The 13,844-nt window shown below is 39.2% G+C and overlaps 1 protein-coding gene across 6 annotated transcripts in view; it reads right to left on the minus strand.

Annotated features, from left to right (window-relative positions):
* The window catches only part of CMC2 (C-X9-C motif containing 2), a 43,967-nt gene that overhangs the window by 16,725 nt on the left and 13,398 nt on the right, over positions 1-13,844 (minus strand). For 2 of the 6 annotated variants that reach the window (XM_003952896.5, XM_009431291.5), the window contains exons 1-2: positions 13,685-13,816; positions 4,497-4,612 (exon numbers count right to left, since the gene is read on the minus strand). In XM_003952896.5, the coding sequence (XP_003952945.1) occupies positions 4,497-4,577 (81 nt within the window). In that variant the 5' untranslated portion in view covers positions 4,578-4,612; positions 13,685-13,816. Of the gene's footprint in view, positions 1-4,496; positions 4,695-5,467; positions 5,588-5,681; positions 7,780-13,684; positions 13,817-13,844 lie in introns of those variants that run through there. The other 4 variants (XM_063797861.1, XM_024349963.3, XM_024349962.3 and 1 more) reach the window with 4 other exon arrangements.

The raw sequence follows: 13,844 nt of genomic DNA on the forward strand, positions 1-13,844 counted from the left end.
AGCTAGGACTACAGGCATGTGCCATGCCCGGCCACTTTTATTTTTATTTTTTGTAGAGACAGGATCTTGCTATGTTGCCCAAGCTGGTCTGGAACTCCACGCCTCAAACGATCCTTTATCAATCTTTGATTTTATTGTCTCTGGAATTCAGGGTCCTTACTTAGGCACACTTTCCCCACACCTAGGTTATATCAGAATTTATCCAGGTTTCTTAGTGTTTGTATCGTTTCATTTTTGACATTTAGATGTCTGCCCCATTAGTTGATTCATATGTATGGTATTCTAACTTTTTCCAAACAGCTATGTAATTGTCCCCATGCTATTTACTTAAAAATCTATTTTCCAGACTTCTGCTTCTAGCCATGAAAGAACAAACTGAATATATAAAACAACTATTTTCAGATATTGGGACAACAGACTACAGGAGTGTGATAACTGAAAGAAAAAAACAAAACAAAGTGAACCCTACATTCACCTAGCTTTCTACCTACAGACAATTTCCAAACCATGTAGCAGAGAACAGAACTCAAGAAGAGAATGGTAGTTTCACCGAGCAGAGGAGGCAAACATCAGAGGAGTTCGGGCAGGCTGGGGCAGCCGGAATTTGTGAGGTAGAGATAAGCAGCAAAAGAACTCCAGAAATCTACATGGAGCTGCCTTGAGTCACTGACTGAGTATTCACTACACATGTGTTGGGTGACTTTCACAATGCCATAATCACTACAAAGAACAATTACAGCAGCTACAAGCTGAAAAACGCAGAGCTCACACAGGGCTGGGAGTCAATGGAGTCCTTATAAGCCAAAGTAGAGATCTCATTGAATATGCAAGTCAATCAGTAAAGAATCCTATTTTAGTAATTGGGCTAAGCTAACTCTAGAGTAAAGGCTATGCCAGCTATGCCCTAAAAATATGTAAAAACACGAACTGCCTGCTGATACAAAAGATAAAATCCAAGTCATCAACAATGTTCAGCCTCAAAAAACAAAAAACCAGTAAACAAGTTTTTTGTAGAAAATGACAAGCTGATTCTAAAATTAATATGGAAATGAAAGTACTTAGAATAGCCAAAACAACTTTGAAAAAAGAACAAAATTGGAGGATTTATACTATATGACTGAGACTTACTACAAGGCAACAGTAATTAAGACAGCATGGTACTGGTGTTAAGAAGAGACATATAAATCAGTGAAACAGACTAGAGAGCCCAGAAATAGACCCACTCACATATGGTCAACTGATTTTTGACAAAGGGACCATGGTAAATCAGCAGGGATAGAACAGTCTCTTCAACATATGGTGTTGAGACAACTGGCTACCCACAGGCAAAGAAAATCAACTTCAACTCACACCTCATACTATACACAAAAATTAACTTGAAATCTCAGATAAGAATACACAAATATCAAAAGAAAAAAATGAAATTAACTTGAAACGAATCATAGACCAATGTAAAGCTAATACGATAGAACTAAAAGAAAATACAAGAGTATCTTTGTGACCACAGAATACACAAAGATCCTTAAGACACAAAAAGCACAAACCATGAAAGAAAAAAAAAAGACTTCATCAAACGTACAAGCTACTCTTTGAAACACATCCTAAAGGAAGTAAAAAAAAAAAAAGCCACAGAGAAAATATTCATAATACACTTATCAAAGGATTTGTATCCCAAATGATAAAAAGAATGCTTATAACTCAGTCACAAAACAATCCAATTTTAAAATACAGGCAAAAAATTTTATATGAATGGCCAAAGAAGCACATGAAAAGCATGTCAAAATCATTAGTCATCAGGGAAATACAATTTAAAACCAAAAGGAGATACTACTACATATCCACACAATGGCTGAACTTAAAAAGTTTATAATATTAGGCACTGGTGATGGACAGTGGTAGGAATGTAGAGTAGTATAAAATGGAAAACAGTTTGGTGGCCTTTTATGAAGGTACATATACACTTACCACATGTCCTAGTCATTCCATTCCTAGGTATTTACCCAAGAGAAATAAAAAGATGTTCACACAAAGACTTGCACATGATGGCTGGGTACGGTGGCTCATGCCTGTAATCCCAGCACTTTGGGGGGCCATGGCAGGCGGATCACCTGAGATCAGGAGTTGGAGACCAGCCTGACCAACATAATGAAACACCGCCTCTACTAAATATACAAAAATGAGCCAGGTGTGGTGACACACACCTGTAATCCCAGCTCCTCAGGAGGCTGAGGCAGGAGAATTGCTTGAACCTGGGAGGCAGAGGTTGCAGTGAGCCAAGATTGGACCCCTGCACTCCAGCCTGGGTGACAGAGCGAGACTCTGTCTCAAAAATAAACGACTTGTGCATGAATGTTCATAGCAGCTTTATCCAAAACAGCACAGCTGCAAACTGTTTATTTGCCTAAATGTCCATTAATAGGTAAATAAACTGTGGCATATCCATACAATGAACTACTACTCAGAAATAAAAATAAATGAACTAATGACATGTGCAACAGCATGTTATGACCCTCAAAAACATATCATGATGCAAAATATAGGAATATACAATGTAGGCCAGGTGGAGTGGCTCATGCCTGTAATCCCAGCACTTTGGGAGGCCGAGGCGGGAGGATCACCTGAGGTCAGGAGTTTGAGACCAGCCTGCCCAACGTGGTGAAACTCCGTCTCTACTAAAGATAAAAAAAATTAGCCAGGCCTGGTGGCGCACGCCTGTAATCCCAGCTACTAGGCAAACTGAGACAGGAGAAACACTTGAACCTGGGAGGCGGAGGTTGCAGTGAGCCAAGATCGCGCCACTACACTCTAGGTTGGGTGACAGAGTGAGACTCCATCTCAAAAAATAAAAAGAATATACAATGTAGTGTAAATTTCTAACAAATTCTAGAACTGCAAAATTCATCTATATCAACAAAAAGTAGTGCAGTGGTTACCTGGGCAAGAGGTAAGTTAAGGGTTGGGGACTCACTGCAAAGGGGCACAGGAAACTGATAGAAATGTTTCAGATCTTGACTGTGATGGTGGTTGCATGGGTATCTATATATGACAAAACTCATCAAACTGTTTACTTAAAATAGATGCATTTCCTTACATGTAAATTACACCTCAATAAAGTTAATTTTTAAAAATCCATCTTTAGTTCCAGTGATTCAAGAAGCCACCTTTATTATAAGAAATCCATTTGAAAGAAAAAAAAAAAAACAACGTTTAAATAGATTTCAATTTAAAAACAGTCATGGACCAAAAAGCAATATACAAATATAAACATAAAACAAAGATTACTTAAAAGCAAGGGTTGAAAAACTCTGCCCCTTAATTTGATTAACCATGGAAATAAATATGATGCGATAATATCCTTATTTATGTCTAGTATTACAAAAAGCACAACATAAATCTAAAGGGCTATACTGGCAAAATCCTCAATAACAAGACTGAAATGTTATTCCACAGAGTCTCTTTCTCTCCACTGTGCCTCTCTGTTGCCAGACCCTCTCCCCTTTTCTGTCTCTGACTATAACTGACCATATACAAATTGAAATATTCTACTTTAACACAAATAATTAGTTCTTGTTCTTTAAACAGTGAATATTTTATATAGTTTTTACTTTAAAAATCAAAACGTTATGTTTTATTGATGTAGTCTGGCTCATTTGATCTATATGTATAGTGAAATAGCCCAAAAAATATTGTCATCAACAACATTCTTTGAACCAGTAAAAATATCTGACTTCACATTTTATAAGCACTACTTACCACCTTACTTTTGGTCTATAAATTTTACTCATTTAAGTGATACTTTATATTATAATAATTTGATATATCTACAGTTTGTAGACATCATGAGAAAAACTATGCAAAGCTAAAGAAAAAACAAATGCTTCTTGTAACAACGGTGTCATATATCAAACATATAAGGAAAAGCTAAATATTCAACAGCTATAAAAATGTCAGCTTGATTTAATGCATTCCAAATATGGATGGGCTCCTTTTCTATTTTGGTTTTAACCATGTAATTTTACTTCCATTCCACTAACAACTAAACACATCAGATTAAGCCAATCATAAATCTAGTTAATGTCTAATTATATAACACGTTTCTATTACCATTAAACACAGAATGGTAGCCATCAAAGAGCAGATACTTTTAGAATAATTCCATTATAATCAGAAGTGTCAGCGCTGAATATAACTGTTCTAGTGCACTATAATTAGGAAAGAGAAAGCATTTTATTGTAAGAACATGGATTCCAACTGTTACATACCAGTTCAGACGTTCCCTAACAAACTACCATGTCTGATTTTTACTAATCATAAAAGGAGGTAGTTTGTGTAAAAAAAAGAAAAAAATCGCACATATCAACTGCTAATCTTGACTAAACTCAAGACTCCTTACTAAGACATTATCGTTTCCTTCTATCAACGGAGGTAACATTTTACATCAGTGTGTTATAACTAAGTTTCATTTTGGCTGTACAGTCGTTTTTCTGAACTCTTACATTTTTGTGACATTCCTTAAGCAAGTTAATCAAGACGTTGCATTCTTCAGTGTGCAAGTGTGGAGATAAGTCAGGATGCATCTTTAGGAGATGAGGATGGATCACAGCAGTGCAACCTGTGGATACAAGAGTGTCTTGAATATGCATAAACACATTTGTTACGCCACCTAAAAGTATCTTCATAAGAACCTCTAGTGACCTTTATCAGAGAAGTATGTTAACCATTAACCAGCTGTGCGACCTCAGGCAAATTATTAAACTTGAGACAAAGCTTTCTAATTCAATGATTTAAGATATTCAGCAAGTTATCAGTAGTATTTAGAGAACCTACAGGTTCAGGAGAAAAGCAGGAAGCCTCAAGAGACCCAGTCCTGGAAATAAGCGCTAAAGCAGAAACAGCTTGCTTATATTAATAAGCCTGACTTCAAATATTTTCGCCACATTCTCGAAATTAACAACTCATTTTGTTCAGATGAAATTCTACCAATTAAGAGAATTGGCTTATTATTTTAAAATGTATATTATTCTGAGGGTTAAAGGGTCATTAGTCTCATATTAGTGTGAATATAGATTGCTTTTTTCTTAATAGCTGGCTGAAAAAAAAAACTAAACAATGAAATGAAACCAGAAGTTGTGAAAAAAAATTTCAAATTTAACAGATATAGCCATAAAACTAATTATTACACTGAAAACATGAAGCTGAAATCCCTGAACTTAAGTTTAATTGGATCATCCACAAGGTGGAAAATTAGCAGCCAAGGTCAAAGGAAAAACATCATGGGCAGCTGTTCTTTTTTTTTCTTTTTTTTGTAGTCAGAGGTCTTGCTATGTTGCCCAGGCTGGTTTCAAACTCCTGTCCTCAAGTGATCCTCAGCCTCCCAAAGTGTTGGGACAGGCATGAGCTACCGTGCCCCACCTGGGCTTAACCTACTCTAACTCAGAAATGATTACCAAAAGAAAGAACCGATTACCTGCTTTAATTTTTTTTAAAGTTCCAAATAGAAAACAGGAACCAACCCATATCCATTAGGATGGCTACTGCTGAAAAAAAAACAGAAAATAACAAATGCTAAAGAGGATGTAGAGAAACTGAAACTCCTGCGCACTGTGGGCGGGCATGTAAACTGGGATAGCCACTGTGGAAACCGGTATAGCAGTTCCTCAAAAAATTAAAAATGAAATTACCATATGATCCAACAATTCCACTTCCGGCTATATTTTCAGAAGAATTAAATGCAAGGTTTTGAAGAGATATTTGAACACCCATGTTCACGGCATATTATTCACAATAATTAAAACATGGAAGCAACCCAAGAGTCCAACAGACAATGGATCAGCACAATGTGGTATATACATACAATGGAATACTATTCAGCCTTAAAATGGAAGGAAATTCTGACATGCTACAACATGGATGAAATGTGAGGACATTCTGAATGAAATAAGCCACTCAAAAAACATATATATAGGGTTCAACATACGCAAATCAATAAATGTGATTCTCCACACAAACAGAATTAAACACAAAAACCATGTGATTATCTCAATAGATGCAAAAAAGCCTTTGATAAAATCCAACATCCCTTCATGATAAAAACCCTCAACAAACTAGGCACTGAAGAACATACCTCAAAATAATAAGAGCCATCTATGACAAACTCACAACCAACATCATACTGAACAGGCAAAAGATGGAAGCATTTCCCTTGAGGACCGGAACAAGGGAACAGGATGCCCGCTCTCACCACTCCTATTCAACACAGTACTTATTTCCTAGCCAAAGCATCAGTCAAGAGAAATAAAAGGCATCCGAATAAGAAAAGAAGTCAAACTGTCTCTCTTCACTGACGATATGATTCTATACCCAGAAAACCCTAAAGACTCTGCCAAATGACTTGAGTAGTTTCAGGATACAAGATCAACATAGAAAAATCAGTAGCATGTCTATACACTATAAGGTTCAACCTGAAAGCCAAATCAAGAATACAATCCCATTTTCAATTGCCACCAAAAAAATAAAATACCCAGGAATACATCTAACCAAGGAGGTAAAAGATCTCTACAGGAAGAACTACAAAACACTGCTGAAAGAAATCACAGATGACACAAACAAATAGAAAAACATTCCGTGCTCATGGATTGGGAGAATCAATATCATTGAAATGGCCATATTGCCCAAAGCAATCTACAGATTCAACACTACTCCTATCAAACTACCAATGGCATTTTTTCACCGAATTAGAAAAAACTATCCAAAAATTCATATGGAACCAAAAAGGGGCTCAAATAGCCAAAAGAATCCTAAGCAAAAAGAACAAAAACCAAACGTATCACATTACCCTACTTCAGACTATAAGGCTACAATAACCAAATCAGCAAGCTTCTCCTACAAAAACACACACATGGACCAATGGAACATAACAGCCCAGAAATAAAGCCACACACTTTTGATCTTTGACAAAGTCAACAAAAATAAGCAATGGCAAAAGGACTTCCCATTCAATAAATGGTGCTGGGATAGTTGGCTAGCTATATGCAGAAGAATAAAAGTGGACCCCTACCTTTCATCATATGTAAAAATTAACTCTAGATAGATTACAGATTTACACAGAATGCCTCAAACTATAAGAATCCTAGAAGAAAACCCAGGAAACACCATTCTGAACATTCACCTTCGGAAAAGAATTAGGACTAAGTACTCAAATACAATTACAACAAAAACTGAAACTTAATTAAAGATCTCAAAACAGCAAAAGAAACTATGAATAGAATAAAGACAACCTACAGAATAGGACAAAATATTCACAAACTATGCATCCAACAAAGGTGTAATATCCAGAATCTATAAGGAAATTAATTCAACAAGTAAAAAATAAATAATCCCATTAAAAAGTGGGCAAAAGGCTGGGCATGGTGGCTCACACCTGTAATCCCAGCGCTTTGGGAGGCCAAGGCAGGCAGATCACAAGGTCAGGAGTTCGAGACCAGCCTGGCCAATATGGTGAAACCCCATCTCTACTAAAGATGCAAAAATTAGCCGGGCGTGGTGGCGGGCGCCTGTAGTCCCAGCTACTTGAGAGGCTGAGGAAGGAGAATCGCTTGAACCCAGGAGGCGGAGGTTGCAGTGAGCCAAGATGGCGCCACTGCACTCCAGCCTAGGTGACACAGTGAGACTCCGTCTCAAAAAAACAAAACAAATAAACAAATTTAAAAAAAAAGTGGGCAAAAGACATCAACAGCCACTTCTCAAAAGATATACAAGTGGCCAAAAAACATGAAAAAATGCTCAACATCACTAATCATCAGAGAAATGCAAATCAAAACCACAATGAGATACCACCTCACATCAGTGAGAATGGCTATTACTAAAAAGTCAAAAAAACACAGATGCTGGGGGAGGTTGTGAGAAAAGAGAATGCTTATACACTGTTGTGGGAATGTCAATTAGTTCACCCACTGTGGAAAGCAGTCTGGAGAGTTCTCAAAGAGCTTAAAACAGCTACCACTTGATCCAGCAATCCCATTACTGGGTATATAGCCAAAAGAAAATAAACCGTTTTACAAAAAGAAAAACATGCACTCATATGTTATTTGTAGCTCTATTTACAATAGCAAAGACATGGAATCAACCTAAGTGTCTATCAGTAATGGATTGGATAAAGAAAATATGTACATATACACCATGGAATACTAAACAGCCATAAAAAAGGATGAAATTATGTCCTTTGCAGCAACATGGATGCAGCTGGAAGCCATTATCCTAAGTGAATTAATGCAGCAACAGAAAGCCAAATATGGCATATTCTCACTTATAAGTGGGAGCTAAACACTGGATACTCACAGACATAAAGATGGCAACAAAAGACATTGGGGACTAATAGACGGTAGAAGGAGGGTAAGGGCTGAAAAACCATTAGATACTACGCTCACTTACCTGCATGATGGGATCAACAGTACCCCAAACCTCAGTGTCATCCAATGTACCCATGTAAGAAACCTGCACATTACTTATACCCAAAATCTGAAATAAAATTTGAAATTATATATTTTTTAAAAGGCAAACACTTTAACATTCCACTTATACGAGGCACCTGAAGTAGTCAAAATCAAAGAGACGGAAAGTGGAATGGCGGTTACCAGAGGGAGGTGGAAGGGCAGGAGGAGATGAATGGGGAGTTACTGTTTAACAGGCAGTTTTACAAGATAAAAAGTATTATGGAGATGGACGGTGGTGATGGTTGCACAACATTATTAATGTATCTGATACCACTGAACTGTGCATTTAAATGGTTAAGATGGTAAATTTTATGTTACGTGCATTTCACCATGCGAATTTTATGGTATGTAAATTATACCTCAAGCTGTTAAAAAAAAAAAACCTGTGACAAATTCAAACTGCCCATCCACCTCCCACTCAACAGAAACAAAAAACTGTCTGAACAAATAATTCCAAAGGATCATAGCATAGCTACTATTTCAATTGCAACTTATAAAAATGCAGTAGGTCCCTGTACTATTCAGTAACTACTAAACACACACACACACACACAACACAGCTGAAGACCACAAATAAAGCCATTGCACCTAGTTAAGTATTCATTTGAAACGAAAAACGAAAATGCAGCCAAGTTTAAATTTTGTTTGCCTGCCACTGACTCCAAGATCCTTCCAATGATATCAATTTTTGCCTTAGAAAAATTAAGTTTCATACAGTTCAGCAATTTAAGTTATCCAATTTCGTACCAATATTCTGCACCTACATTTATGTGAAGTGTTAGTTATCTGGTTTCTGCCTTATTTTTTCCTAAAGAAAACATACACTGGTATAGGCCAGATGCGGTGGCTCACACCTGTAATCCCAGCACTTTCGGAGGCTGAGGCAGGTGGATCACCTGAAGTCAAGAGTTCAAGACCAACCTGGCCAACATGCCGAAACCCCATCTCTACTAAAAATTCAAAAAATTAGCCGGGTGTGTTGGTGGGCGCCTGTAATCCCAGCTACTTGGGAGGCCGAAGCAGGAGAATCACTTGAACCTGGGAGGCAAGGTTGCAGTGAGCCAAGATGGCACCACTGACCTCCAGCTTGGGTAACAGCGCAAGACTCCATCTCAAAAACAACAATAACAGAAAACAGACACTGGTTTAATCACTAGAAAATGTCTCTAACATTTTCTAAATGTATTTGACAAAATATTTTTGCACATTTCTATCAACCGGCACTCAAATGTGTGCCTTTACAATTCAGAAATAAGCTTATGATGTACTGAAATGATTTCTTTAATTGACAAATACCTGAGAAGACACTTGACTGAGATAATATTAATAGATGCAAAGATGTATATAAGCCTAAGTACATAAAATGGTACATATTTTCCTCCCTCTGTAACAAGTTTACCTCAAATACGTATGCTATTGTCAATCAGGGTAGGGTACCAATAAAACGTCTTCCCTTCTAATTCACATTATTTAGTTTTACTTTGAATTGACAAATAATAATTGTATATATTTATAAGGGCCTTCTACTTTCTTAGCCTAGATGACTATGTCAAAGAATAAAATGGTTTAATTTCATTTCCTTTTCCTATTCTTGGTAAGAAGCTACTACTTAACCTAAAGCTCTAAACACTCACCTTATCCCTTATCCAACAGATTCCTTGCTTTCCCCATCACTCCTTTCTTTCTTCTACCACATATTTTTAGCTAGATATGCTCTTCCTCCCCTTGCCCTCTATCTACCCGTCACCTATGCTCCCTTCCATCCACTTTGTGTCACTTGGCTTTGCCTAAATGTTGGTGCATACACAGATGTACTGCTGTATTCTGGGGTGTAATATGTAAGGTACAACTGTAAAAATGGCAATGTTCTCTCAGAACACATGTAATTAAGTGCTGATGTCTTCCAGCACTCACCTTTAAAAGACTATTCTAGTAACACAATTTAACTCAAAATATATTTAACAAACTGAAGAAACGCTAAATACGTATTCCATACTCTTTATTTTTAAAATTTCTTCAAAGTCATAAGAAGATATCAACGTTATTAGTTTAGAAAATAATTTGTTGAACACTTGCCAAGTGCTAAGCACAAGTCTTACAATGCAATAACCTTATGAAACCGGTAGCCTTTTAAATTCAGTTGAACCATGAGAAATTGTCTTTTTATAGGTCAAAATATGCACTGCCCACATTTTCATAGAGAAACTAAGCCCCAGGTCACACAGTAGTTAGCTGCAAAGTCACAACCCAACATAATCTCTAACCATGACAGATTTTTAATCCATGTTCAAAATAGGAAAGACAGGCATTCACAGCAGTTTGTGAATGAAATACATTCAGATGGAAAAACTATTTCCCAAAGAGCTTCTGATTGACAACAAGTTCAAAAGGTAGTCATTGTAGGCGCAAGTTCCAAAGCAGCCAACGTTATACTATCCTGTAAGTGTGGAAATAGTGAGTCTGTCAAGACACAAAAAAAGAGAAGAGTATTGTATTTGTCACTAGTCAGCTACTCACAAGTTACATCATTTTGGTTACTAATCTGAGACCTAAGTCTCTCTTCCATAAAATGGAATTTGCTCTTGACCTATATATCTCAGTGATGGCATGGGTTTAAAATAACTTATGTGAGGCCGGAAGCTGTGGCTCACGCCTGTAATCTCAGAACTTTGGCAGGCCGAGGTGGGCAGATCACTTGAGGTCAGGAGTTCGAGACCAGCCTAGCCAACATGGTGAAACCCAGTCTCTACTAAAAATACAAAAATTCGCTGGGCGTGGTGGTGGGGGCCTGTAATCCAGCTACTTGGGAGGCTGAGGCAGGGGGATCGCTTCAGCCCTGGAGGCAGAGGTTGCAGTGAGCTAAGATGGCACCACCTGCACTCTAGCCTGGTCGACAGAGTGAGACTCCATCTCAAAAAATAATAATTATGAACATCAGCAGCATGGTGGAAACGAAAGTGAAAGGAACATAAGACCTCGTTCTTGGATGTTTCCAGTGAAATAGAGAGGGATAAATTCCATTCAAACTGTTATTATTTGAATAGAATAATATTTAATTCCAGTGCAGACCCCAAGCCAGGCTGCTCCTGGGAGCGACCCCAGGGGCTGCCTGGGGAGGAAGGCTTAACTACTCTGACTTCCATCACTTTGTCAGTCTCATCTTTACAATGGCATTTAAGAAAACATCAAAAGGGTAAACTTGTCACGATTCCACCACCTTCCTCCTCAATCCAGCCCCATCCACTGTGTATGCACACAATGATACCAAAACAGTCCACTGAAATTCCTTAAAATTTTCAGCTGTCAAATGTGTTTTGATAGCTAGCTAAGGGGCCCATAAGGGCAATTTTAACTTTTCCTGGGGAGTAAGCTGGGAGGGTAGAAGCGGTAGGGTACTCTTAGTGAAGATATAAAAATTATAGCTTTATTTTACTCACTCCTTCAATCTTTGTCTACTGACTCTGAGGTACAATTTTCCTCAAGAGTAGTCTAAGACAGATTTCAACCACCAGGTGGCACAATTTTAGAAAATAAACCAAGAGCCAGCGCTGTATTAACTCTAGTATAAAGAAAACGGGTAAGCATTCTAATAACTCACTTCAGCAAATCTATAATCACAAGGAAGAACCCTGTATTTTAATGCCAGTTGGCTTTCCTTTAGAAAGATTTTCCTACTGTGCGGCTGCACAGGAAATTTACACTACAGTTGTAGTAATTTCTAATGCCACTGCAAAATAAGCAAAAAACAAGGCCAGAAAAGTCTGTTGTGCAGAGTCTGAAGAAACTGTTCTCCAGAAAAAAAAACTGTAAACACTCCGCTTTCTAAAATATATCTTTTTAGGCTAGGCGCGGTGGCTCACGCCTGTAATCCCAGCACTTCGGGAGGCCGAGGCAGGCAGATCACTTGAGGTCAGGACAAGCCTGGCCAACATGGTGAATCCCCGTCTCTACTAAAAATACAAAAATTAGCCAGGCGTGGCCTGTAACCCTAGCTACTCAGGAGGTTGAGGCACGAGAATCACTAGAACTCGGGAGGTAGAGGTTGCAGTGAGCCGAGATCGCGCCACTGCACTCCAGCCTGGGCGACAAAACAAGACGCCGTCTCAAAATAAAATTTAAATATATATATATATAAATAAATAACATAAAACATTTTTAAAGCCTACATTTCGGCCCTGGTATTAAAGAGTTTCTCAGAGAATGCGCCCTCGCAGCTTTCCCTGAATAAACATTACCAGGACTTACAAGGTGCCGAGCACTCTGCCAGAATCATGTGAATTTCAGAGGAAAATACTCGTTCACACATCTCAAGGAACGCACAGGCTCGTGAGGAAGCATTCTTGCAAATGCACATGGTAAATGCCCAAAGGATGTTCGCGGAATGTCAGAAACTGACAACTAGTTCAGGCCTCAACGCAGTAGGAAAAGGATGAAAAAGAAACTCATTTTAAATCAACTAAGCAAGTGCAAAAGCCATACATATAGAGGAGAGGAGATACGAATGGCATCACAACATAATTCCTTTGCCATCGAAAACTTCCATGCCTTTGAGGTTTTAAATGAAGACTTCCAAAACTGATTTACTTAAGACTCTACGTAAAACGCCTGATCTTTAGACGCAAGAAAAGAAAGATGAATGTATTACCTTCCTGGAAAAAAAAAGTATTAAAGGAGAAAAAAAGAGCAAAGTGTACTGATGGGGCTCTTAGTGGGTTCTCACATCACAGGGCACTGCAGCTGAGACGTGCTTGAACGGCCCCCGTTTTCTACCCGCAAATTCTCAATTGCTAGATAAACAACAATAACAACACTTTATTGGGCGCTCATCGTGTCAAACCCTGTGTTGAGGGCTCCATTCCTCAAGGTCCATTTTACCGGCGAGGAAGCCCCGGCTCCGGGAGGGGAGGAGCGCGCCCAAGGTCACCAGCCAGTGAGTGGCGGGCGGATCCCAACCCCGAGCGACGCCCACGGCCTGTCTCGGCCACCAGCGTGTTCCAGCGAGCGCCCAGCCACCTCGCTCGCAGCCTCCCCAGCGCAGCAGCCCGGCTGTGGGCCTGCGGCAGCCGGGTCTTCCTAGTCCCCACCTCCTGGGGCCGACGGGCGGCAGGAAGGGGCTCGGCGGGACGCGCCGTCAGGGACCTGAGGAGGAACAACGGACCGCGTTCGGAACGGCCTGGACTCCCGAGACTCACCCGACTCGTGGCCACACCGGGAGAACTGAAGCGGCAGTCGCCGACGGAGACGCCCGACCCGAAGGCCGGCTGCTAGGGAGCAGACAGCTGAACCACTTGCTAGACGCCGAAACCCAGTGACGCCCTCCACCGCTCCACCGTGCTCCCGGCTCCCCGCCCC

Source organism: Pan troglodytes, chromosome 18 (assembly GCF_028858775.2).
Source record: "Pan troglodytes isolate AG18354 chromosome 18, NHGRI_mPanTro3-v2.0_pri, whole genome shotgun sequence".
Lineage (NCBI taxonomy): Eukaryota > Metazoa > Chordata > Mammalia > Primates > Hominidae > Pan > Pan troglodytes.